Source organism: Anomalospiza imberbis, chromosome 3 (genome assembly GCF_031753505.1).
Source record: "Anomalospiza imberbis isolate Cuckoo-Finch-1a 21T00152 chromosome 3, ASM3175350v1, whole genome shotgun sequence".
Lineage (NCBI taxonomy): Eukaryota > Metazoa > Chordata > Aves > Passeriformes > Viduidae > Anomalospiza > Anomalospiza imberbis.
This window is the reverse complement of record NC_089683.1, coordinates 82,152,379-82,176,151: the sequence shown is the minus strand read 5'-3', so window position 1 is coordinate 82,176,151 and position 23,773 is coordinate 82,152,379. Positions and strand designations below refer to the sequence as shown.

At 36.2% G+C, this 23,773-nt stretch overlaps 1 protein-coding gene across 3 annotated transcripts in view; it reads right to left on the bottom strand.

Moving 5' to 3' along the window:
• The window catches only part of AKT3 (AKT serine/threonine kinase 3), a 147,897-nt gene that overhangs the window by 60,167 nt on the left and 63,957 nt on the right, over positions 1–23,773 (bottom strand). For all 3 annotated transcript variants that reach the window (XM_068185416.1, XM_068185415.1, XM_068185417.1), the window contains exon 3: positions 10,466–10,591. In XM_068185416.1, the coding sequence (XP_068041517.1) occupies positions 10,466–10,591 (126 nt within the window). The remainder of the gene's footprint in view (positions 1–10,465; positions 10,592–23,773) is intronic.

Below are 23,773 nucleotides of genomic sequence, written 5' to 3'. Positions count from 1 at the left end.
GACATGTACCACTTAACAAGGCATGCTTTCCTTTCACAGAAATAAATTAATTTGGCTTGACATATTTTCTCTTGACAAATTCAGGATCCTGAAACCTCAACTATCATCTACTGCAATTTTTTTATTTGAAAAAACAAAGAAGTGTGGAAGTGGATATGTCTATCAACAGTATTTTTTTCTGCAGCTTAGCAGAACACCTCAGAAGCTTGACAGACACAGGTATAAGAAAAGAGGAGTGAATATTGTCCTGTGCACCTGTGTATTCCTTGATGAACAAACTTATATATTCACCAAACATCTATAAATTATTACTGAAGTCAGACTGCTCACTGGTCAGGAATGGAGATGACATTCCATTTAACAAACATTTAATTAAAAAAGAGAAACAGTAGTTCACCCTCATTGCTTACACACACATTGCTAGGTCTTGGATGGAAGGAGAGCCATCCTCAACCTGTAGAAGAAAGATCTACAGCAGAATGGACACTGGAAGAGGGAGTTTAACACAAAAGCTGGAAGAGAAATAAGGCAGACAGAAGCATGATGAAGTAGAGCTGCTTAGGGTACCTAACCAGGGTTGTAGCTCAGTGCAATTACTCATGAGATCAAAGAAATCCTCATCTTCAGGGGTATGGTTGAAGTCCAGCCATGATCACGGTGACAGTGAAGGGAGGGTTAACAGGTTTTTTTTTCACTTCCTCAGCTGAAGTTCCAAGGAACATGTGGGGCTACCTTTCTAGCAGAAGAGACTAGAAGCACTGTCTGCTTTAAGATTATCTCATCTTACTCCTGACAAAACCATTCTCTCATCTTTAATCCTATCACACTTCAATCATGTAGGCTGAAATTTTCTTTACTGGGTGTCTGCCTAAAGCTGCACACTGCTGGAAAATGCTGCTTTTTGGAGAAGAGACTTAAAACTTGGCAAATCAAGACCTTTGATATCCTTTTAGTATTCCTGTGAAAATGTAAGGCATCTGGCCACACTACATGTGGGAGGGATAAGAATGCAATGGGAGGAGGGTAAAAAATTACAGTAACAAGTACTAAAGCATAAAATCATTGAAAGTCTAGGCATTGAGTATAATCCAGAGGCTACAGGTATCTACTGCCTCTGCACATGCTAAATTGAAAGCATTTCACTTATATTCATAATGCCTTACCCTCTTCTTCAGACAGTATGAAAAAGAAAGTACCTCACTGAGGCAAAATCCAATGTAGAAAGATGGCATACATCATGTTATTTACAGGAGAGCTGTTACGAACAAAAGACTAGGGAATAAAGGGAGGAAAGTGGTAATAGGACAGGAAAAAGACTGGAACCTATGTGAGAAAGAAAAGCATGGGGATAGCTAGAATATAGCCAAAGTACAGTACCTAGTTTAGAGGAAGGTAGGTGACAAAAGCTGCCAGGGAGAAATATGAGCTGACTGTGTTAGGACAGTCTGAAGGAAAAAAGGTACAGAGACAAACCTGCAGAAAAATCTGTACCAATCAAAAAGCACATCTTCTCCAATACCTGTAATGGAACTGAAGATTTTGCATTCCACCATTTATTTTCTCTTTGCCAGTATATACAAATATGCATACATTTAAATTGCATTATTTATGTTTTCCAACCCATATATGAAAAAAATGGAATTAATAGAATTACATCTGCTTATGTCCAAATGCAATGTATAATATGGTCTTCACCTATATATGTATAAAATATTATATCGTATAGTATATACATAGTACATAGTATATAATATATATTATAGACCAGATATATAGCATAAATATAATATACTATAAAAGTAAAATAAATATATACATTGGTATGTACTTTAAATAAATCTGTATCTACTATACTAGATATATTACATTTTTCAGTCAACCATTAAAGTGATTATGCACATTATTAACAAGAATGAAATATTTATTAACATTAAAAATAATAATAAAAACATTATTAACAAAAAATTATTCTGAGTTTTCATTACAGAAGATTAATTAAATCAATGAAAGGTACTAAAAAAACCTTAAGAATTGAAAATGGTACTGAAAACAAAAAAACCTCCAGAAAAAATAACCCCCAAAAATGCCATTTCACAACCACTGGAGGAAATTATTGGAAAATAAAATGTAGCAAAACTTAATTAGCTTTGGTAATATTCTGTTACAAGTGGGTAAAGATTTGATTTCCTTGTAGAAGGTTAAAATTGAATACATTCATATCCACCCCTTATGAAGCAAAATGGGTTTCAGAAAGAAGTGGAGGACCAGTGTATTCCCAAAAGAGGTGTACTACCCATTCTTCTCAAGCAGATAAAAATAACTTCAGTCTGCTGATATTTAGTAGTCCCACATGTTTCAAGTGCTGTTGTACACAAACGTATGGGATGAACATTATTCCTGCCCTGACTGCAACAAAAATAAAAACTTGTCTGTGAATATCTTTCACCTACTACTAGGGGGAAAAAATCTATTAAGATGAATAAGTGCTGTAATACACAGTTACTGCTAATTACCAAAATATTTTTCTACTAATTAGTGGAAAAACCATAGTAGTTTAAGACTTGAGTGAATAGTTTGGAAAATACAAAAGCACAGAAGAAAGAATGAAACTGGCTACTGAGAGCTGGCTCCAAATGCTCGAGTGATAGTTGGGTCATTACCAAGAGTAGAGAACATTCTACCATAATGTCTTCAAGTGTGCTACTATACATAAACATATGTAATTAAAGGACTGAATCTCAACTCAAAACAGTTGGAAGTCTAAATTATCATTCAAAAAGATGAGTAAGCCAGTAAACAGACAGACTCAACTTTGTGTTCTTGTATGCTAGCCATCTACAACTTGGAATTACACATTTTTTTCCTAAAGCTTTCTGTCTTTCTGGGATGAAACATGGGTCATGAGAACTTTTCCTTTAATATTAGAGGGGAGGAAATACCTTGGGGGAGAACACTTGTTCAAAGCAGCAAAATACAAAAACAGTAACAGAGAATGACAACTCTGTTCCAACAAGTGCATAGCACTCCTTTGGCCATTTTTGGATGTATACCGAAAATGAAAAAAAAAATTAAAACGGTAAAAAGAAATGCAATGGATGTTTCTCAGTTATTGAAATTATCCTTAAAAAAAAAAAAAAAAAAGTCAGATACATACCAGAGGTTAACTTTTGTCTTCATATCAACATCTAACCTAACAATTCTAAAATGCTAGACTTTTTCAAATAACTGCTACTGTCTAAATTAAGTAGTTATGCTAGTTAAACTCTCCTGAGCAACTCTAACTACAAACTGTATTTCAAAACGTTCTGTTTACTTTACACCATTCTGAACCACAGATGACAAAGTTTGCTTGAAGCTGTAATTACTCTGCAAAGCTGGGAAGCCAATTAGAGGGCCTGAAACCTGCCAGTTCCAAAAAAAAAAAAAAAAAAAAAAAAAAACACAGATCATCTGTTCAGATTTTATTAAAAAGTTTAAAGTTTGAATTCTATAACTTTAACTGTATAATCACCAGAATTCTTTTCCTAAATGCAGTCATCCAGCATTAAAAAATAATAGAACACTAATACCATTTTATTATTTCATACATGAAAGGTTTCAACAGAATGTGTTGATATGGCTAGACAAGAATACTAAACATTCAAGCAGCCATAAAAAATTGTACTAAAAAATGAACAGAAGGTTGCATATCTGAGAAATTATTTCTAATACAGACAATACAGACTGAGTTTTAGCACAGAGGATAACTTCCCGTGATTATCAAATTATATTAAAAAAATAGTATCAAGCCACTGCTTGCATTATTTATAGTGTTTGCACTTTTTAACATATAGGGAGAGTGTTGTCTTTACACTGTATCTATATCTCCCTATGTATCTATCTATTTGCATAATAATTTAACCTTGATTTCTTATTTTTCTCTTGGTCTTTCCTTTACAAGATAAACAATTTTGTCCCAACCTTTGCCTATTTAATTGCTAATTTTTCTTTCTCATATCAAAATTTAATGAACACACTCCTTACAAATACCTTTTTCTGTTGTTGCTACTCTGCACTCCAAATCCACACTTCTCTGATGACCTTTTTTGTTAGACAACTAGCAGAACTAATAAACCATTTTCATAATACAGAGGCAGATACACGGATTTTTGCTCATACACACATGAAAGTCCATGGATTTTACATATAGGAACAAACATAATGTGTACCTATACACACACCCTTAGCTTGGTCCCCTTTCGATTCTCCCACTTATTTACCCACTCCCTAAGGGAAATCTGCTTCTCTGAGGCTTTCCAAAAGCTTTGTTCCTTCTTACTACATATTATCTAGGGAGTGTATCACCCTAAAGTTAAGTTTGGTCACACAGATTTATGTGAACAATTTAATATCTCTTCTTTGATCCGAACAAATACAGGTTTACCCTAAAAATGCTATTCCCAAAACTGTTCATAATAGATTGTTTTTGTCCATTGTTCCCTTGACCACATCACTCTTTTTCTGGTTTTCCCCATTTCTTACCCAGCTCTATCACATCAAATATAGGTAGCTTTTCAACACTGTCTGTCCCCACAGCCTACTCTCATGCTTGTTATCATTTTTTATTCAGCACCAAATGCCACCCATGCCTTTACTGTTACAATTCCACCATCAGTTCTCTAAAGCTTTTCTAATTTCTCTCTGTTTGTCATGCTAGTTCTCTTTAAAATCCTCCTTAAAACTCTCCTTCACCATGCCTTTAAAAACAGGAGGGAGGGAAGGAGGGAGGAAGAAAAGTAGGGAGATGAGAGCAAAAATCTAACCTTGACAATGGATTAGTTGTTGATGTGCTGAGACCACTGCCTGTACTACAGGCTAATACTGTCTCATAGTTTTCTCATACTCCCCCCATCTGTTTGCATCCATCTGCTGTCACTTGTTTTATATTTGGAATTTTAGTATTTTGGAGCAGGGACTGACTTTTTGTTCTGTATGGGTAAAAATCCCACTTCTGTGGGGCTTGGCTCATGACAAGTACTTATATGTGCATTGATAATATAACAACAAATATTTTTAAAAAAGCCCTTAATTATATTCCTTGAAGATGTAAAAGATCAAACTTTGTGCAGTTTAGCATGCTGCAAAGTTTTTTTATTTCCAATACTTCAAAAAGTACCAAAGCAGCATCTATGTCTTTGTGCCAGTACAACTAGTTTGTCATTCGCCCCTTCATGCAAAGAGGGAGAATGGAAATAGAAGATTTCTGCATGGGTTTTGCCTGGGCTTTACTTTGTTCTAATGGAAGACAGTAAAATTATACATCCTTCTCTGTCTTTCATGCAAACACCCCAGTTTTATTTAAGCAGCTGGGTATATCACACTGGCATAAAAACTTTCAGGCCTGGCTACAAACTTCTAAGTCAAAAAGACAGGATACCAACTATACCACCTAGAAAGTATTCATAAAGCAATTTTAAAGCCTCCCAAACATTTATCCATCCAACAGAGATGGAAATATTTCCTATACACAATAGATTTGAGTTTGAATTTTCACAGATTATACTGTATTTGTAAATCCAGTATATAATACATATGTTAACTTTTTCTCTCCACAAGTATTTTCAATATTGAATGAACATTACTTATTCAATTCTACTACTATTACTTTGGAATCAAACTCACACTGTAAGTACAGTTATATCTTATCTCTGGGTTCATGTAATCCAGTATTGTAACAAATTTTTTAAAATGGACTTCAACCTCATTGAAAAGTTATTTCTGGAGTTGCACACAAGGTTGTGTCTAATGCCAATGTATTTTGATACATAAATTAATCTCACTTATAACAGACATATATATTTCCCTACCCTTTTCTTTAAAAAATGTCTTTGGAATTCTTTAAGTCCTAACATTATTCCCCCAAAACCTTTCCATTTTCCTGTTTTGAAGATTTTTTTAATCCTAAAAATAATAAAATCTTGTCTCTGACCCACTGAAATGTTAAGACTAGGGAAAAGTAGTACAGATTCTCTATTTAGAATAGCCAAGGTTCTTGATAATCACTTCCACAGAGAATTTTTTTAAAAATTAAAGTTTATAAAAGGTTACCTTTTCATATTAATAATATAATAATACATTACTTTTTCTTTTTAAAGACCATAAAAAGGATAGCTGTACTGGAGTGCTTAAAAAGCATTATCTTTCAAGATAGGAAAGAAGTTCCAGGTGACATCATTTTTGGCCAAGGTTCAAAGGATACTGTGAAAGGATACAGCTCTTCCCAATTATTCCCCATGTAAAGATCAAAATGAAGGCAAAGGGCCAATTCTTAGAGACACTTCATCCCAAATGTGCTATGTGATTACCTACACACTCACTGTGCATGTGAGAAGTTGGGGTTTTTTTAAATCAGTGAAGTCACAAATCTTCCTCAAGTAGAAGTGAAGTAGAATTCTTCCCCACTCTGCTTTCCCAAATAATGATGACAATCAAAGACCAAAGTGGTTCACATAAAGAAGTATTTATTCCACTTATACAGCAGTGGGCCAGTTGAAAACAGCATTATGAGGCCATGTTGGATTTTTTTGAGAGGGTGGGAGGGCATTGAAGAAATACATCCTGTTACCCAGAGTATCAGTTTTGCTCTCAAAGAAGCATAATGGCATTTTAAAAGACAGGACAATTTTTATCAGGCCTTTGCCTGTACAGAGAAGTCATACCAACTGAATCCAAAATTATTTTTAAACTGGTTCTGACTGCATAAATGCCTAAGCAAAAGCAATTTAAATTAACATATTTTATTTTGCAGTTGAAGTGGGCTAGGAATGCACACCCACTCAGTTACCATGACTCAGTCAATCAAGAGTATCTGTACAAGCTACAGCAGTTTGATTACTTGCAACTGCTCCTCTCTACCTGAAAAGAGCTGAACTGATTTTGAACCAGACAATTCCAGTAAGCTCACACCTCTGAATTTACCCCTGAAAACCAGTATCACCCGTTTTTAAGTTTTCACAATGAACTTCCCACCCATGTAATTACACCGCCTTCATTTATCTTCAAGTGCATGGTAAGATACCACAGCAGAGCTTTTTGTGAGTCTCAGGGTCAAGGCATGAGCATTAAGGGACTAACAGCCTGCTTCAAATACACAGCTCTCACAACTCCCATTTAAAAGAAGGTGGTTTTGTTAGGCATAAAATAAGCTGGCTGCACAGGAGAGGAACCAGTGATTCCTACACACCATTCAGTGTCACCAAATCTGGCTGATTTGTTCACCCTGCAGCCTTACAGCAGCTCCAAGATGCAGCGGAGGGTGCCCATGGCTGCCTTCCCTGTGCACCCAAAGTTGGGAGAGTAGTGGCCACAGGCAGGTGAAGTTCATTCAGGAGACCTAAGGCCAGCCTGTGTCCTTCCCTAGGGCTCAGCTCCATCCAGCCCCACTCTGTCATACCCTTCACTCAACTGTGTTTCATCTTCAGTGCTCCAATGAACAGAGATCCCTCATCTCCATTTCAGGTCCACATGGTTCTCCGGCATTTTGTGTGTCTGGCAATGAACTGAAGCATGTGTGCTGCCTCAGTCTCTCCATCTCCAAGTAAAGAGTCTATCTGTTTATGCACACACTTCCAAATGCCTTCCCCCAACACTTCCTCCCAGAACACCCCAAGGAAAAGGTCTCTGAATATTCCATTCTATGACAAAACATTCCTCAATGAGAAAGGCTCTATTAGCAAACATATTTATCATTGAAAGCACTTTTAGCAGTCTGTAAAATAACTTCATTCTCTCCAGCCTTCTCCTCATTCCCAATGGAGTTCACAGACAACAAAAGACCAAAGAAAGAGAAATGAAATGCTTAGGTGTGGAACTTTAAAGTTATCTTAGAAAGAATCAGGTAGACACGCTAGGGGAAATGATACTGTGCCTGGGAAAGAGCTTTACTTTTGCAATGTAAAGCTGATGTCACAGAAGTGGAAGGCAGGAGACACTGGAAAAGTATCTGCATGATGGAAGCTTGACAGAGCTGCTTATGGAAGTTTTAAACTACACAACAAGTATCGTACAAAGTAGAACTGTGCAAACATTCCCATGTTTAACTCCAACAGTACTACAAAAATAATACCATAGGCTTGGCCTTTTCTGCTTAAATAACAAATTGCAAGCAAGAGCCAAATATGTCTATCATTTGGAGAGCAAAAAGTAGGCTGAGACCACACTCTCACTTTACAGATAGCTACAAAGATTACATGAAGATAGGACTGTAAAGACATATCTTTAAGTCCCTGCCAACCTAATCAAGATGGTATTAACAGTGATCTCACACTCCATCTGCCTGGCTAGTAATTTATGAAAAACGTACTTCACTATTACAGGAAAAATATGTTGCACTGCTTGTGGCCACAAACCTACTGCAGCAGCTCAGGAACTCTTGGATCAGAGGCCATGAGACCAATTCTTGACATTTACCAGGTACTTCCCATGAGATGTGATCCATTCATACAGCAGTTTTGTTTGTTTATTTGCCCTACTGATGATCTCATCTTCAGACAGATAAAATAGATGATAAAAAACTTACAGTCCCTTGCAATTTAGAGTGTAATACCATCCTGGTTTGCTTTTCATCCTGTGAATTCTACACAGGCACTGCACTTAATTTCATGAGATTCTTTTGATGAGTGTTACATCTCCCTATTCTTGCACTGATCAGCCAACATTTCTGATAAAATTACGCCTTTTCCTGTCAGAAAAACAGAAAAAGGAATGCTTATCAAAACTGGATTTTTTCAATTAATATTGCATGCTTGTTCCTTTAGCTTACACAGCCTAAGAATCAGACCTATGAAACTTGCTAGTTGCAGAAAGGATTTTTTTTTTTTTTTGGTGGGGGGGTGGTGGGGGTGGTGATGGTGTCATTTTGGAAAACAATGTGAAATCTTTCAATTTCCATCAAGGCAAAGTTCAGGGACAGCATTCTAATATCAGATTTACATAACAGAACCACTGGGAACCAATAAAACCCCAACTAAAACCAGTACCAACACACTGGTAATTACTATAATAATTGCTAATTATGTGTTTCTTTGCTTAGCAGAACTACCATTTGGATCACCCTTCTAGTTGTTGCAGCAAGGGAAGACAGAACATGCAATGAAGAAAACGGTAAATCAGGACAAAACAGCCCTGAAAAAAAAATTGTAGAAACTGTTCTTCTGCTGCAAACCAGGGAAAACTATCTAGAAAAATACCACCTGCTAAAAAACAGTAGTTAGAATATGCAGAGCAATAACTAAGGAATGAATAATGGCCTATGATTTAGTCAATTCCTACTCATATGAACAACCTAAAGACATCACTGCTGTTATGCTGAATACCAACAAGGCAAAACAAACCTCTCATACTATTAGATGGTTTGCACAATCAATATCATTTTCTATTGCAATCAGAATATGCAAAGTTTTTCTCTTCTAGTTGTGAGATGAGACATGGCCTTGAAGCACAAGATTATTTTCTTACCAAATAAAATACACAAATGACTTAGTATACACAAAGGCTAAGTCAGTCTCAAGTACAATTTTATAAAGAAAATAGGAAAACTCAGTCTCAGTAGCATTTGTTCTATCTTCAGCAGTGAAGATGAAGGGAACCCTTTCCCTTCAAATACTCCTGTGGTGGCTCCTATATCCCTCCATAAAACTAAACACTGCCACTTTTTGTACTGCAGAATACTTAATATAATTTTGAAAGAAATTGGGTAAATTCTCTACTGCTCCTCTGAAAGTTTCTAGCTGTGATATTTGCAACTGAGAGATTTTTTTGCCCCCTTAATTTTCTCCTCAAACACTTTCATTTCTGTTCAGAAACACTCACCAATCTCACTCTGAGAGATCAAAAACCCTACAAATTTGTCTTTTAGAAACATTCTTGGAAAACACGCAATCTTCACTTTATCCAACAGATACACACTTTGTGGCTTTGTTAATATATGCAAATTGTCTGATTGCTTGAAATTACTCATTAACCAGGCTGGAGAGCTGATTACCTGATTATCCAAGAGAAAAATAACTTAGCATGATTTTGTGTCATTTGAAAGTCTAGATAATTTTCTAATTAATTTGAGTTTTCAAGTGAATTCAGAGATACTAATAAAAACAGAGAAGAGGTCAGCAATCTAAATAAAGGTAAACTTTCCAGGAATTTTCTTCTTAGAGCAATCATTTGTCAAATGTCATTGTTATTTAGAGACACTTCAGACACACACACAAACAAAAAATGAGAACTTAGACATCCAAAAACCAACTCATGGTCCTTCCATGCTGCTGTAAATACATGCTGTAGGGCTGGATATAAGATTAGTGGTGCATTAGTATGGCACATGGCACTAAACTTGCAGTGTTACCAATAAATTCTGAATTGTACATGAAGCAATATGTAGCAGATAATCTGTCAATATGCTGAGAGAATAATAAATACTGGAAATACATACTTGCCACTGAAAAGTTGTTGAGTGGATATGGCAGATCCACATCCTGGGGCTTCTCCTTATAGCCTATGAAAGAGCCATCTGTCTTTAGCAGGAAGTATCTTGGCCGCCAGTTTTTTATATATTCTCCTAAATGAGAAGAAAAAAAAAGTTCATTAACACTGTAGAAAAAAATCCAAACTTGAATATTAAAAAACATATATTATTATCAGCATCAAGCATTAATTATACCAAAATCTTTTCAGATGTTTTCAATTTACAGAGAAAACCTTAACTCTGTCTTAAAGAAGGGAAAACTGAATTGCAATGGTAAGCCTGGACTGTACAACAATGCCTCTGGAATAAGAAGGTACAAGAATGGTATACTAATGTTGTATAATTCTGAATTTTATCACACTATACTTTTCAAATATCCTGCATGTTTACACCATAAATAATTTAAAAATTTTTTCAGGGGAAAAAACCCAAACTCTAGAGCTTGACTTTTGATAACCAAATGAGATCTAAACTGCTGCAAGGTAGAACACTTACTCTGCTGAGCCAAACCAAAAGTCATTAATTTTCTCAAAACATACACTAAGCAAATACAAGGAAATTGAGAGTAACAGAAAAACCTACATAAAATATACTTTAAAAATATAACTGAAAGCAAAAGGAAAAAGCAGAAGCCAACTACCTTCTAAGAGGTAAGTCCACCAACAAACCTACCATGCCACATTTCTCCTACCCCAGCCTGAGAAAAAGATTCTGCATTCTGAATCTATGAGGAATTTAGGATCAGAAACATACCAAACACACAACCCCTTAACTAATGCCACTTATTTGCTCTTAAGGGTGAAAAATTTCCTTAATACTATTATACTTTACAATGTCACACCAGGATTCAGCTACAACTTCATTTTTAGGGTGCAATTACTCAGTTCAGTACAGGTTAGTTTAGATTTGCCCAACTTCCTTCATCTTTGATTTCTATAAATTCTGCAGAGTAAATAATGACTATTACTAAAGATTTATTTAAAGTCACTTTCATCATTATACATGTGAACATTTTCAGAAAAAAAGTGTAGCAACAATGCAGAATTTCCAACAAGGAACCTAGGACTTCTCGCCATTTGTGAGATGCTTGGAATGAACCATCCCAGGGCCTGCACTGCTCCTGGGCTAAGTCCCAGCCTGGCAGTGCCCTTTACCACCACAGCACCTTGTTAAGCCATAGCTACACAGCTTTTAGGCAATTCAAAAGTCAGGAAGAAGTTTATATCCATCTAACATGGAGGTCACTTCATTAAAGGGTAATCTAAAATTCATTAATTGCACCTTCACCTTTCCATCACAGCAATCAACTAATTGTCACTGAAGTTCAACATGGGAATTGTTGATACGGCCTTGATGAACTTGAGAACAGTTTGTAAGGATTTTGACAATACCCATGGCTTAACAAATGCAGCTGCAGCTACTAACATGCCCAATTTTCATGTATTCAAGCAGAGAAGGTGAGTATGGAATACAGGATGGAGAAGAGAAAAGAAAAGAACAATTAACACTGGGCTATTCAGGCTGGCTTATGTAGCAAAACTCTTCCTATTTAGTCCTGCTTCTAGATAGCAGGGTACTTGCTTGACTTTGCTATACAGACATTTTCACACAGGTAGAAAGAATTGAAAAAGTCCAAGTGTGACTTAATTTGACCATGAAATGAACAGAGCAGAAATGGCACTAGTTACATTTGTATTGATGCAGAGCTTTATCTCAGGCCTCTGGTTCTAGTTTGGTTGGGAACATCCCTACTGACACTTCAAGTCTGAGCTCATTTCACAGCAGGAAATCACAGTTAACATGAAAGCATGCAATAAAAACCGAATCAAAACAAACAGGTACAAGATACTTTGTAAGCTGAAAAAGAAACACAAATGCAGTGTGGGAAAACACGTGTAACTTTAATATCAACAACAGTGAAAAACTCTATCAGTATTACATGAAAAGCAATAAATTAAGTTTGCTGAATACCTGAACATGACATAACCATAGGCCGAAGTAAAGGAATGAGTCATATTTTAAAAATATTTAAAATATGCCCTGCAACAAATTTTCTGAAATCGACATGGACTCAAAAGTTGAAGCCAAAACAAACTCTTTTGTATCAGATCATCCAAAATAAGTTTTTAAAATATTAACACCCTAGTTGCTTTCTTAAAGAGATGAAAAAGAGACTCTTCTGTATTTTTCTAATAAATTATATCTCATTTCATTGTAAGAGTAAGTGAGAGAAATGCCTGTTACTGGGTTTGCAGTCCATTCAGATCTTAGTCTTACCTAGAAGGCAGGCACCTAAACCTGTTGAAGAATTCAAGGGCAGGATGAAGACAATATCAACATGCCTAAAGCAGGTCAGCCATCCAAGGGCTCGGGTTTCAAAAAGAGTCCTCCTTTCTGCAAGGAATAAACTGGAGAGGGAGATAAGCAGATTCTGCTTTACGAATCAGGGCTGATAGGGTAAGTACACTTAATGGTCACTCAGGGAAGAATAGCAGCCTTTGATTGCTTACACACGCTCTCCAGAATGAAACCTGTTGGAAAAGGAGACCGTTCTAACAGGTGGCCTCAAGGACCCAGCACACACTTCTCTGATCGCTTACTCCGTCTTCACAGCTTAGGACAACACTTTAGGTTGAGTACACAGTAGCAGCCAAACACAGATTCTCTTAATCAGAAAACTGGACAGATTTTTAATCACCTATTGAGTTATGCAGCTGATGCTATGCCTGGAGAAGAACCATTAGAAGAGCAGAACAACACTTTCAAGCTCCCCTGAAGAGAGTTAGCAACTCTGGATAAAAGCTAATCATAGGACAGGGATGTACCAGTATACCTATGAGCATAGCTGTACCTCTGTCTTTGCTCTACAAACTAGAGCCAGACATAGAAAAAGCAATTTAAAAGCAATTGTAAAACACTATGGCTTCATAAGGATCCATATATTTCTTTCACAGACATATTTCTTTGAAGAAAGCTTCTCTAAGTGGTTTCCCAACATGAGTCATGTTCAGACTACTTTTTCAAAATTTAAAAGCAATTGTAAAACACTATGGCTTCATAAGGATCCATATATTTCTTTCACAGACATATTTCTTTGAAGAAAGCTTCTTTAAGTGGTTTCCCAACCAACATGAGTCATGTTCAGACTACTTTTTCAAAACATCTATACGAACATATACACACACAAACCTTGGTTTTGTCTTGAAAATACCAATATTCTAATTCCTCTCCAAGGCCTATATGTGAATATTTATCATCTGCCCTATATTTATTTTGTAATTTAATTAACAAATGGGTGAACACTTTGGAAGACTAAAAGGTGGTATCAGTGAACCGTTCACTTAGCTGCTCAAGTGGGTTAAGGGCTCTCAAGATGCACTCTAGGTGCTCTCTTATAACTGCATTCCTTTTACATAATCTGCCTAAAGACAGAAAAACATTTTAGTCCGTACTTCTTAGTCCATACACACGCTTACTGATACCCCTTGAAAGAAATTTACCCTACAAAAAATGCTAAAGCAAAGCAGAGCATTTGAAAAGAAAAAACACTTCCGCATGTCTTCTAACTTAGCAGCCTTGCATTTAAAAAAGGGTATTTCCCAGTATTATCAATATTAAGTCACTTTAAAGATATTTGCAATGTATGTTTATTAAATACCTCAACACAAGTAAACTAGAGGAAATTCTCATGTGAATTTCTTAAATCAAGTGAAAAGTAATTCTATGAGAGAGAAGTTCAGGCAGGCAAACCAAAACACAAGATATCCTGACAATTTAATAAAATGGAGCTGCAGTATTTAAAAAAGCAGTGGATCTGCCATAGAGCAATAATCACTTTGTACCCTGCTTCCTGCTGAGTTAATGTAAGTTAAATTATTGTTTTGCCTAAATTTACACCCTTCTATGTTGAAAACCACATTCTTTAGGATCTGTTTATTAGACAGTAAGAAGAGGTCTCTAATTGCAACTACTTCAGCAAAGAAAGCCAAGTAATTCCTACATCATTTTAATTCCAGGCAAAGTTTTTTAAGATACTTGAGGAAAGTGGCACTAGAATATGCCTCTTGCTAATACATACACAAAAAATACAAATTTTATATTGTTGGGGTCTGCTTTTTTAATACCTACAGAGAGAATACACCCAAAAGATTAAGTAAGACAGCAGTATGCTCATGAAGCACATGAAAATTCAATCTGATCTTCATGCAAAAAACACCCTCATAACATGCAACTCTTTAATTAATGTTGTATTTAATAATACACTGACTAACTACAGTAACAAAGAGTGCTTAATGAAGGTTTGTTTAGAACATGACCCTCGTGGCTGCCTCTCTATTTGCCTCTGTGCTGCAGCCTTAATGATTTTTCTTTTTTTTGTCTTTGACAGCCAGTAACAAGAAACCTGCCTTCAGGACATTTCACAAAATACATTTATTCTAGTGATGCAATGTTGGGAGTTTTCATACTGTTGAGAAGCTTCAGAAAGCAGAGCTTTCTAAGAAATCATACGAGTAGTAAAAAAAAATCTGTGTTAGACAAATGTATCACCCAAAAGTTTGCAATTCTTTTTACTTTACCTCACAACTCAAACTCTCTCTTCAAACACGTATTTCACCTCAGATTCGGCAGTTGCTGTTGTTAGTCTCACCATTAAGTAGTCCTTAAGCATAAGGAAATTTAGCAATTATTGAAAAATTAATCAGTAATTTTAAATTAATCTTATTATTTTAAAATGTATCTTTAAAAAAACACTTTGGCAAAACATCTACATTTTTCAATATGTAAATGGTTTCAGAGGTGTGAAGGAAATGTCTTTAATATACAGTGCTGATAAGCAACAGAAACCTGAGTTCAAAAACTTGCTTCCTTAAAAGAAGCAACAGCTGCCACACAGACATAAGTGAGATTTAAGGGGGGGGGGGGGGGGGGAAGGAGAGGAAAAAAACCCTCCAAAAGGAGAACACATCAAAATTCTGTCTCTTATCTGTTTCATCAATTTACTCAACTGGATTTGGTAGAAATAATGCACAAACATTGTCTCCCCCTTTTTTTTTTCCTCTTTTTAAGGCACTTTTTTTGTTAGATCAAACTCCTTACAATAGCATTTAATAAATAGAGGGGAAAAACCCTGAATTTATCTAAGAGCATTAAGCAACATTATATAAAAGCAAACCACACAATTATATGCATTTTTTTTAAAGAAACAACTGTAATTAATGTGATGTCAAATAAAATTATCAGAAATAATGCAGTGGTTTTGAGATTGAATTTCCTTACCTTGGCCCTCTGAGGGCAGTGTTACCTAACACACGATTGGAAGCATCAGCAGACTATTTGATTAAGTCAGTAGACACTAAGTAAATGCAAAGCACTTCTGTTAGAATATTTACTTATTTTTAATTTCATTATAAAAATTTGCAGCACAGTTCAAAGCCTCTGTAAAAAATGAATGTTTAAGATAAATAAAAAATATACCTATCCTCATAATTTATGTCCTTCAGTCTAATGTAAGTATGTAATAATATATTAAGCAAAGTATTTTACAAAATCTAATTGCATAGTAAAAATTTAAATGAAACTGTGATTTTCCCTAATGTGCCTTAGTGTTTTAAAAGGTATTTTTATTAGATGCCCTCTCATAATTATTTGCTGGCAGTTCAAAGAAAAGCAGAATTTGGAACTACCACTTTCTGATTCTCTCTTACACTGTGAGATGGTGATTATTTATTTATACTAACAGTTTTCCCACAGTTCCCAGTAATGCTGAATGACATTTTGAGTACATCTGTACTTGAATTAGACAAATGAATTTTTCCAGCCCCAGCTGAGAACCAGGAAACATTTCATGATACATGTGGCCATTAGCTTATACCACAGCTAGGTTTCCATTAAGTCTCTTGCAAACTGGGAAGTTTAGGTGAGAAAGTTCAAGTACCTTTCGCTGTCCACAACATCTCAATAATTCAGCTCAGATAGAAGACTGTTCAATTTATGCCCAGCTATTTACAGGTATGTAGCCAGAAACCAGGGAAAGCCCCACAGATGTAAATATTCTGCAGAAGGCAGCGAGCAGTCTCGGGTGTGAGCTCCAGAAGTGCCTCAGCTGAGCAAGGGGGGAGGAAAGCAGGGACAGCCCTCTGTCCTCCATGCCAGCCCAGATGCACTGAAGAGCTGGCAAACAGCAGATTCTTTGTTCCTGAAGCAGCACTAAGTAGTGACCAAGGAGAAGGGCTCCTCTTAGCAAAGCAGATTCCTTCCAAGCAGAGGTGCAGTCACAGGCAGGGAGAAGTCACAGAGCAGCTCTCCATGGTTTCAGGTGCACCTCTGCAGATAAAGTGATGGGGAGGACCAGTCTCCCCAGGGAAAGATTCTCCCTGCTCTTACTGTGGGGTTTTCTTCGCCTCCAGGTTGTGAATGCAATGTACCAACATATTCCAGGGTTCTAGGGTTCAAATCAGCAGCCACCATGGTTTTTTCATTATGACTGGTGGAGTGAGTCATTGTCCTACCTTGTACAAATGCAGCAGCACTTCATCCCCTGCTATTTATTCAATGATTTCTTGTTGCATTAATAATATTTTCTCTAAAATATGAAAAAAAATCTAGAGGAAAGTATTCAATAACAGAGAGATAGGCATACCATTATTCACTCATAAATGCAGTTTTGAAATTGGGCATTTACAATATCGACTCAAAATTACTAATATGTTTTGGCAACCCATGGAAAATAAATGTTCATTTTCATATGCATGCAATTTTGTCCTTTTAAAAAATCATACCAGAAATACTGAGTGAGCTGACATCCTGACAAATTGAGAATTGACCTTTACCATGCTCATTGTGAGCCAGCAGGAAGAAAAACTTGCCAGTTTCAACATCACTCTCACTTCCCCTTCATTCTTGAAGGATAAGAATTAGAACAATAAATAAATTAAATTGCAATTGCTATTAGCACATGATGTCTGGAACAACAGAGTCCTGTATTGCATCAGCATCTCTGAGCAACGAAGGTGATCAATATTTTCTAACTATCTTGCTATTCAGGAGTGGAAAACCAAGGTCTGTATTCTGGAAAGATTTAGGAATGCTGCTCACATTTTCTAAATATCTCTCTTGAACAAGGCAATACAGGATAAAAGCCCAAAAATGCTGTACTATTTAAATGTTTTTCAGAGCAGTTTTTTATTTTTAATAGTGTTAAGCTGTATTTGAGTAAATGCAAGCATTCTAAATATTGTTTCACATATTTTTATAGCTAATGTTCTCAGTACTTTTAAAGATTTTTTAAAATATTTATATGTTTTTATATAGCACTATCAGCATCAAGTGGTACTTTGTATAACAGAAAAAATACTACTTTCTTTTCTTCTGCTTTTATTAAGGGCTAGTAGACCAAAGGATCTTTTTCAGGTTTTGAAAATATATTTAAGAGTAGGACAAGCATACAGATATTAATCTATAAATTACTGTGAATAAGACAGTCAGTTACAGCAGCAACAATTTAAATTCATGTACTTGGTAAAAATGTATTAAGTCAGATGATTAAAATACAAATGCTTTTTACATGTGGCCAAGTTGACTTAAACATCTTCTTCATATTATCTACTTACAGCATTTTGCAAAACAGCTAACACCGGTTTACACAAGAGATTTCAAGCTGTCCATTGTTTGCAAAAGAATATGGTGAGCTTGACAATAACATTTTCATTCAACTGAGTTTCTTTAACAGATACGTGCATTGTCAAAAATTATGTGACTTTTCCCCCCTTAAAAGTGGTACACTTGTTAGCATGTTTTCATAAAGCAAATTGTCTCAATTTTAAAACTGGCACATTGCAATAATTTTAAAATAGCTCCTCTGAACTTTCTCCTTGTCACTAGGTGTGCTCCTAGCCTCAAAACTTGCTAGGTGCCAAAAAGCCAGCACCAACACCTTTTACCTACGTTTCTTCCTCAAGGCACATCACTGAAGTCAATCTTTTTGCTTTGTTGCTTAGCCTGTATCATTTGCAAAAATCAGTATAAGCCCAAGCATTCCTCAAAGTGCTTGAGCTGGAACACCCCATTACTGCTGCACACATCAGGACATCTCTTGGGTTGCATGAAGTGCTTCATGATATGCAGCCTTGCAGCACTGCCCAGAGTTACTGAGCTTCCCACCAGCCGTGATGGAGCACATCAAACAGCACAATTGTGGGAAGAAGAACCAACAACCCAACTAAAAGGCAAAAAGCAAATCTCCATTTGCAGTGCTGGTGACCTCTGTCTAGGCTCAGATGCAGAAATTGGTATTTGGGCAGAAGGCAGCCACACCTGAATTTTCAGTAAAAAGTGACATAATCCAAAAGTGACATCTCCCACTCTGCAACAGTGATGACAAGAAGGGCACATCAAATGCTCCCATGAGTAGTTATTATTATCAAGGACCTACAGATGCTTATTAGATTTAAGATGGAAGACACAATAAAAAGGAGTTCCCTGACTTTTGGTAAGGGCTTGGTGGGAAGCACTCGTAAGGTTCATTCCAGTAATATTTAAGTCATGCTGTAAATGACCAAAAAACCCTGATATATACTGATAACATGAAGACATGTCTGCAATCCATATCCACAATGCACCTCAACCACTCTTTCAATTTTTCAGTTCAGTGCAGATATCTGAATGCTGAATGTCATGTAATATTAGAGAAGAAAATGCATTATTTTAAAGTTTCCACTTCTATCTTCTAAGTAAGAGATCACCTGTATAACAATGCTTTCAGCCTTTCTGGGCTAACTTAATTTCCCTCTATGCTTATATACTTTCTCACATTTCTTTCACAGTATCCTGGAAACTCATCATAATCACTGAACAAGAAATAAGAAAGGATTTTAGTGAAAGAAAGAAAACTGTATTCCTATGGAGCGATCCAAATTTATTTTATGTGCAACTGTCAAACAGAAAAATATAAGTTATGCCTGACCAGCTCCTTGCTTTCAGAGAAAGAACTGAAAATAAGATCAAGCAAAAGAGAAAATTAGTTGCTAATCTCATTCTAACCCCTAGCATACTCTATAATACAAGACAAACACCAATTGGCACTTTCTGCATAAGAAAAGCTCAGGATGCAGAAGCAGGGGTATGCAATGTACCAGTCTTGCAGCAGACAGACAAAGCTATGTAAGAACTTGCAAAGCACCTGTCCCCCAAATGTCTGAGACTGAAATAACTACATTACTCTTTCTACATCCACAAGTACCAAATTTGTTAAGTTGTTGCTTTGGGTTTTTTGGTTTTTTTTAAACTCACCACATGGAGAAATCAAAAGTTTTCTTCCCTATTGCAAGCAAAGGCTCTTTTTAGGAATAAACAAAGGAGGGAGGGAAGATATTAAACTCCTGAACTAATTAACAGAAGTAAAGGAGGCGGTGGGGGACAATGATAATTAATATGTACCCTCCTCCTAACCAAATCTCCACATACATTCATTCTGTATATGCACACACAACAGCAGCATCATAAACCGTCTCAAGTTCTTGCCATTATTCAGTTCGACATCTGCACATGTTTATGCGTCTCTCCAAACAACCTCTTGAACACCCTGCTGGAGCTGTCATTTTTTTCTTCTCCCTATCTGGCAGATGGCAAGTCAACAATCGGCATCAACAGCAGCCGAATATCTCCCCCCTCCATCCAACCCCCCTAAACAGACACAATAATAACTTCTTTGTGCTTCCCCACAATGCAGCTGCTTAAACCATTTCGCTACAAGGCTGCTTTGCCTTAATAAAAAAAAAAAAAAAAAAAAAAAAAAAATCCCTTCTGTCAAGTCTAAAAAGCAGCATAATGTTAAGCAAGCTAAAGCCACAGCACAGCTGCAAACGGGCAGACACATTGACAGCTCCTCCCTTAACAAAGCCCTGTGAATTGAAGGGGGTTCATCTGAGGCTCACACAGTAATTAGTATAAAAAAGTCCGACAGCCTCTATTATGCTAGGAAAAAAAAACTGGACAGAACTGGGCTGCTGTTTTGCGTCAAGAGTTCTGCTGCAGAGTAGATAAATCATGTTGGGTTTTTTTCCTCTCTTTTTAAAGACAGTAATAAGGAGGATGAGAGAAGCTAATTTGAAAACTTGGACACAGTAATTGTACCATATGGTGAGCATTTATCCCTTCTGAAATACACGCTAACAGTCACTTACATGCACAGTGCTTTGTTTTACAGTTGTTATTCTCCCTACCATGTTCATAAAATGGATCTGAATATCCGATACTCCAGAGAAGTTGTGTGTAATTAGCAGCAAAACTGCCTGTGCTTAATATATTGGCCTACCATAGCAATCCAATTAATTGGAAAATCCCATGCCCCCAGATTTAAATAGTGTCCACTTCAAGGACTTTTTTTATTTCTCTCAAACTGGCTAAATAACATACATGATAAAGTTCAGAGAAATAATTTATTGACACTAATACTCCTTGATACTGTTGGCTCAAAACCACATAAGCAGGAAGTATTTTTCTTCACATCCATGATTACGCAGAGGAATTAAGTCAAGAACCATTTAAGAGTAACCACAAAATATTTCAGTTCCATCACATTTGTATGGACAGGAACTAGTCAGTAAATTAAAGGTGAAAATGAACTTCAGCACAGGGCATGGGAGGGAGACAAAGACTTCAAATCCACTCCCTCACCTCCACCCCCATTTTCTTCCTGGATCATCCTTTGAAATATTATTGTTAATAAACCAACCGCTTAATTCATAAGGACTTGCAAAATTTGGAAAATATACTATCCAGCCCTTAGGATCTGCTTGCTCCTTAGCACATACTTCCAGTTTTTCACCCCATTCTTACAACCAAATCATAATGGAATCACACAAGATAAGGAACCAGCTGAGTAGAGCTGGGAAAATGTAGGTTTCTTTACATAAAGAAACACTATAGTGAAATGGTAAAATTAATCAATCTTAAAGTGCTGCTTTCAGAAAATAAGATGTAGTAAACTTTCAAGCAGAGGAAATAAAAAAACTCAAACAGATTGGGAGTTGAAAATTTGGGAAAAAATTACCCAGACACAAAGTGAAGTCTGCAGCTGAGCATAATACACTTGCAAAAAAAACAGAACGTTTTCTTTCTATTGGTTTTTACCTCAGAAGACAACAACAGAATCTACTTCAGGTAACAGAGAAATACTTTCAGTCACTCTAGATCAAAAAGGAGGTATTGGAGCTGACTGTTAAGTACTAAAGAGTCCCAGAACTAGGCCAAATGCATCCACAGTTACTAAGAAATTTTAAGTGAGGTGAAAGCTACAGGCAGAAAACAGCTATCCTTCACTGATAACAGTTCAACTGAAGGATTCTAAATGGAGAATTATACCCCATAGCCCCAAGGGAAAAAAAAGTAAAAAAAAAAAAAAAGAAAAAGACCTTGAAAATTTCAAGTCACTTGGCTGGACAGCAATCAAAAAAAAAAAAAACAATATAAAATTCTACTTTTAATCACACAAATAACACAAACTTACATAAGGTAAACAAGGCAACACTGCTTTTGAGTAGAAAAATTATGCCCATCATATGGGCTATCTTTAAGAATGTCAAGAAAATAAAATGGATAGAGACTGACACAATTTATTTCATCTTTTAAGAAAAGCTTTTAATAAGTTTAAAGAAACTAATTGTGTGAATAAAAAAAACCACACATGGTGGAACAGAAGAGAGAAAGTAAATTGGGTAAAATGAGATCAAAATAGGATTATATAGTCTGATGTTCACCTTTCAATCCATTAAGCTTGACAGTTTTCTGTTAGGAGCATTTTCAGTCAATATATACAATGATCTAGGGTTACCACTGCATATACTACCTGACATTAAAACTATCTGAGTTAATTAAGAATCTGAAGAATTTCAGAGTGGCAACTCTATGCCAGTGAGCTGAGAAACACCAGATGAAATACAGTGAAGAATTACTTGAATTAATAAACAGTTACAGAAATAACCTGAAATGCTCACACAATGTTTAATTTTAAATTAACCACTAAAGAACAATTAATATAACCCTTGCTTATGTATGCAACAGTGAAAAGAAAGGAAAATATTCTCATTTGTAAAGTTACAGAATTTTACAAACACCGTAAATATTATTCCAAGGTAAATTAATAAACTACAATTTTGAGAACTACAATTTTTAAAAATTGTAAGACAAGAGAAGAGTTTCAGAGACAAAACACACACACAGAAATAACCAGAGTTAGAGAAGCAAGAGAAGAAGAGTGAAGAAAGACTGTATTAGGCTTCACTATCAAAGGAAGGACTACGACAAAAGGGTTTAACAACATAAATGACCAATAACAGAGTATCAGCCATTTAACAGGAGCACATTTTCAGAAGAGTTCGGGAAAAGATTTTCAAATATTCTGTATCCACAGTCCTAGCTGAATGCTATAAATTCACCACCAAACTAGTGGTTTGCACCATGGCAATGCAGCCACTCTTCCACCAATACAGCACCCAATGCTACCAGCACCTTTAGGAAAAGCCAGCCTCTCTTTGAATGCTGTGACACATTTCCAAATGTGTGTGAGCACTTTTTCTTAAAAAATAAAAATCTCACAATCAGGAAATCAGAGTAAACATTCAATAGAGGCATGTTCTTCCTTTAATTGCTATGCATCGTTTGTTCTATCACAAATCAGGTACTAGCCAGACGTATTGATGGTGAATCAAAGTCCCAGTCCTTGGCCACTTTGGTTCACCTCAAATCCAGTAACGACAGTAATACCAGGGCAGTCCTTTTGGGAAGGTGAGGAGCAGCTGCAAAGAAAGCATGCAGTGTGTCCCATGTCCCACTCCACTGCACCAGCACTGGCACCCATGCGGCTGAGACAGGTGTAAAAATGCACACCCCAAGAAAAAAGGTTTTGACCAGATCAAAACAATTTCATGTCACTCACTGTACAGCTAGTATCAGCACAAAGCAAAGATGGGAGTAATTGGCTGGGGGCAAGAAAGATGCAAAGGAGAAGAGGCATCAGCATGAATTTAGGCAAGATTAACTACTAATTAATCAGACTGCTGCTCTGCCTTGTGAGTGCAATTCTTGTTTTCCAGTCAAGCTAGAAAATCAGGTTCAAGTGATTCAAGTTTCTAAGATCAACTGCATCTCTAAGCGGTGATGCCACAATGGTTCTGACAAACTATCAAACCAAGAATTTCCCTAATACAATTGCACATTCTATACAACCAAATTATATCCTGACATATGTGTCAGAATATACTCTGTCACTCTACACAT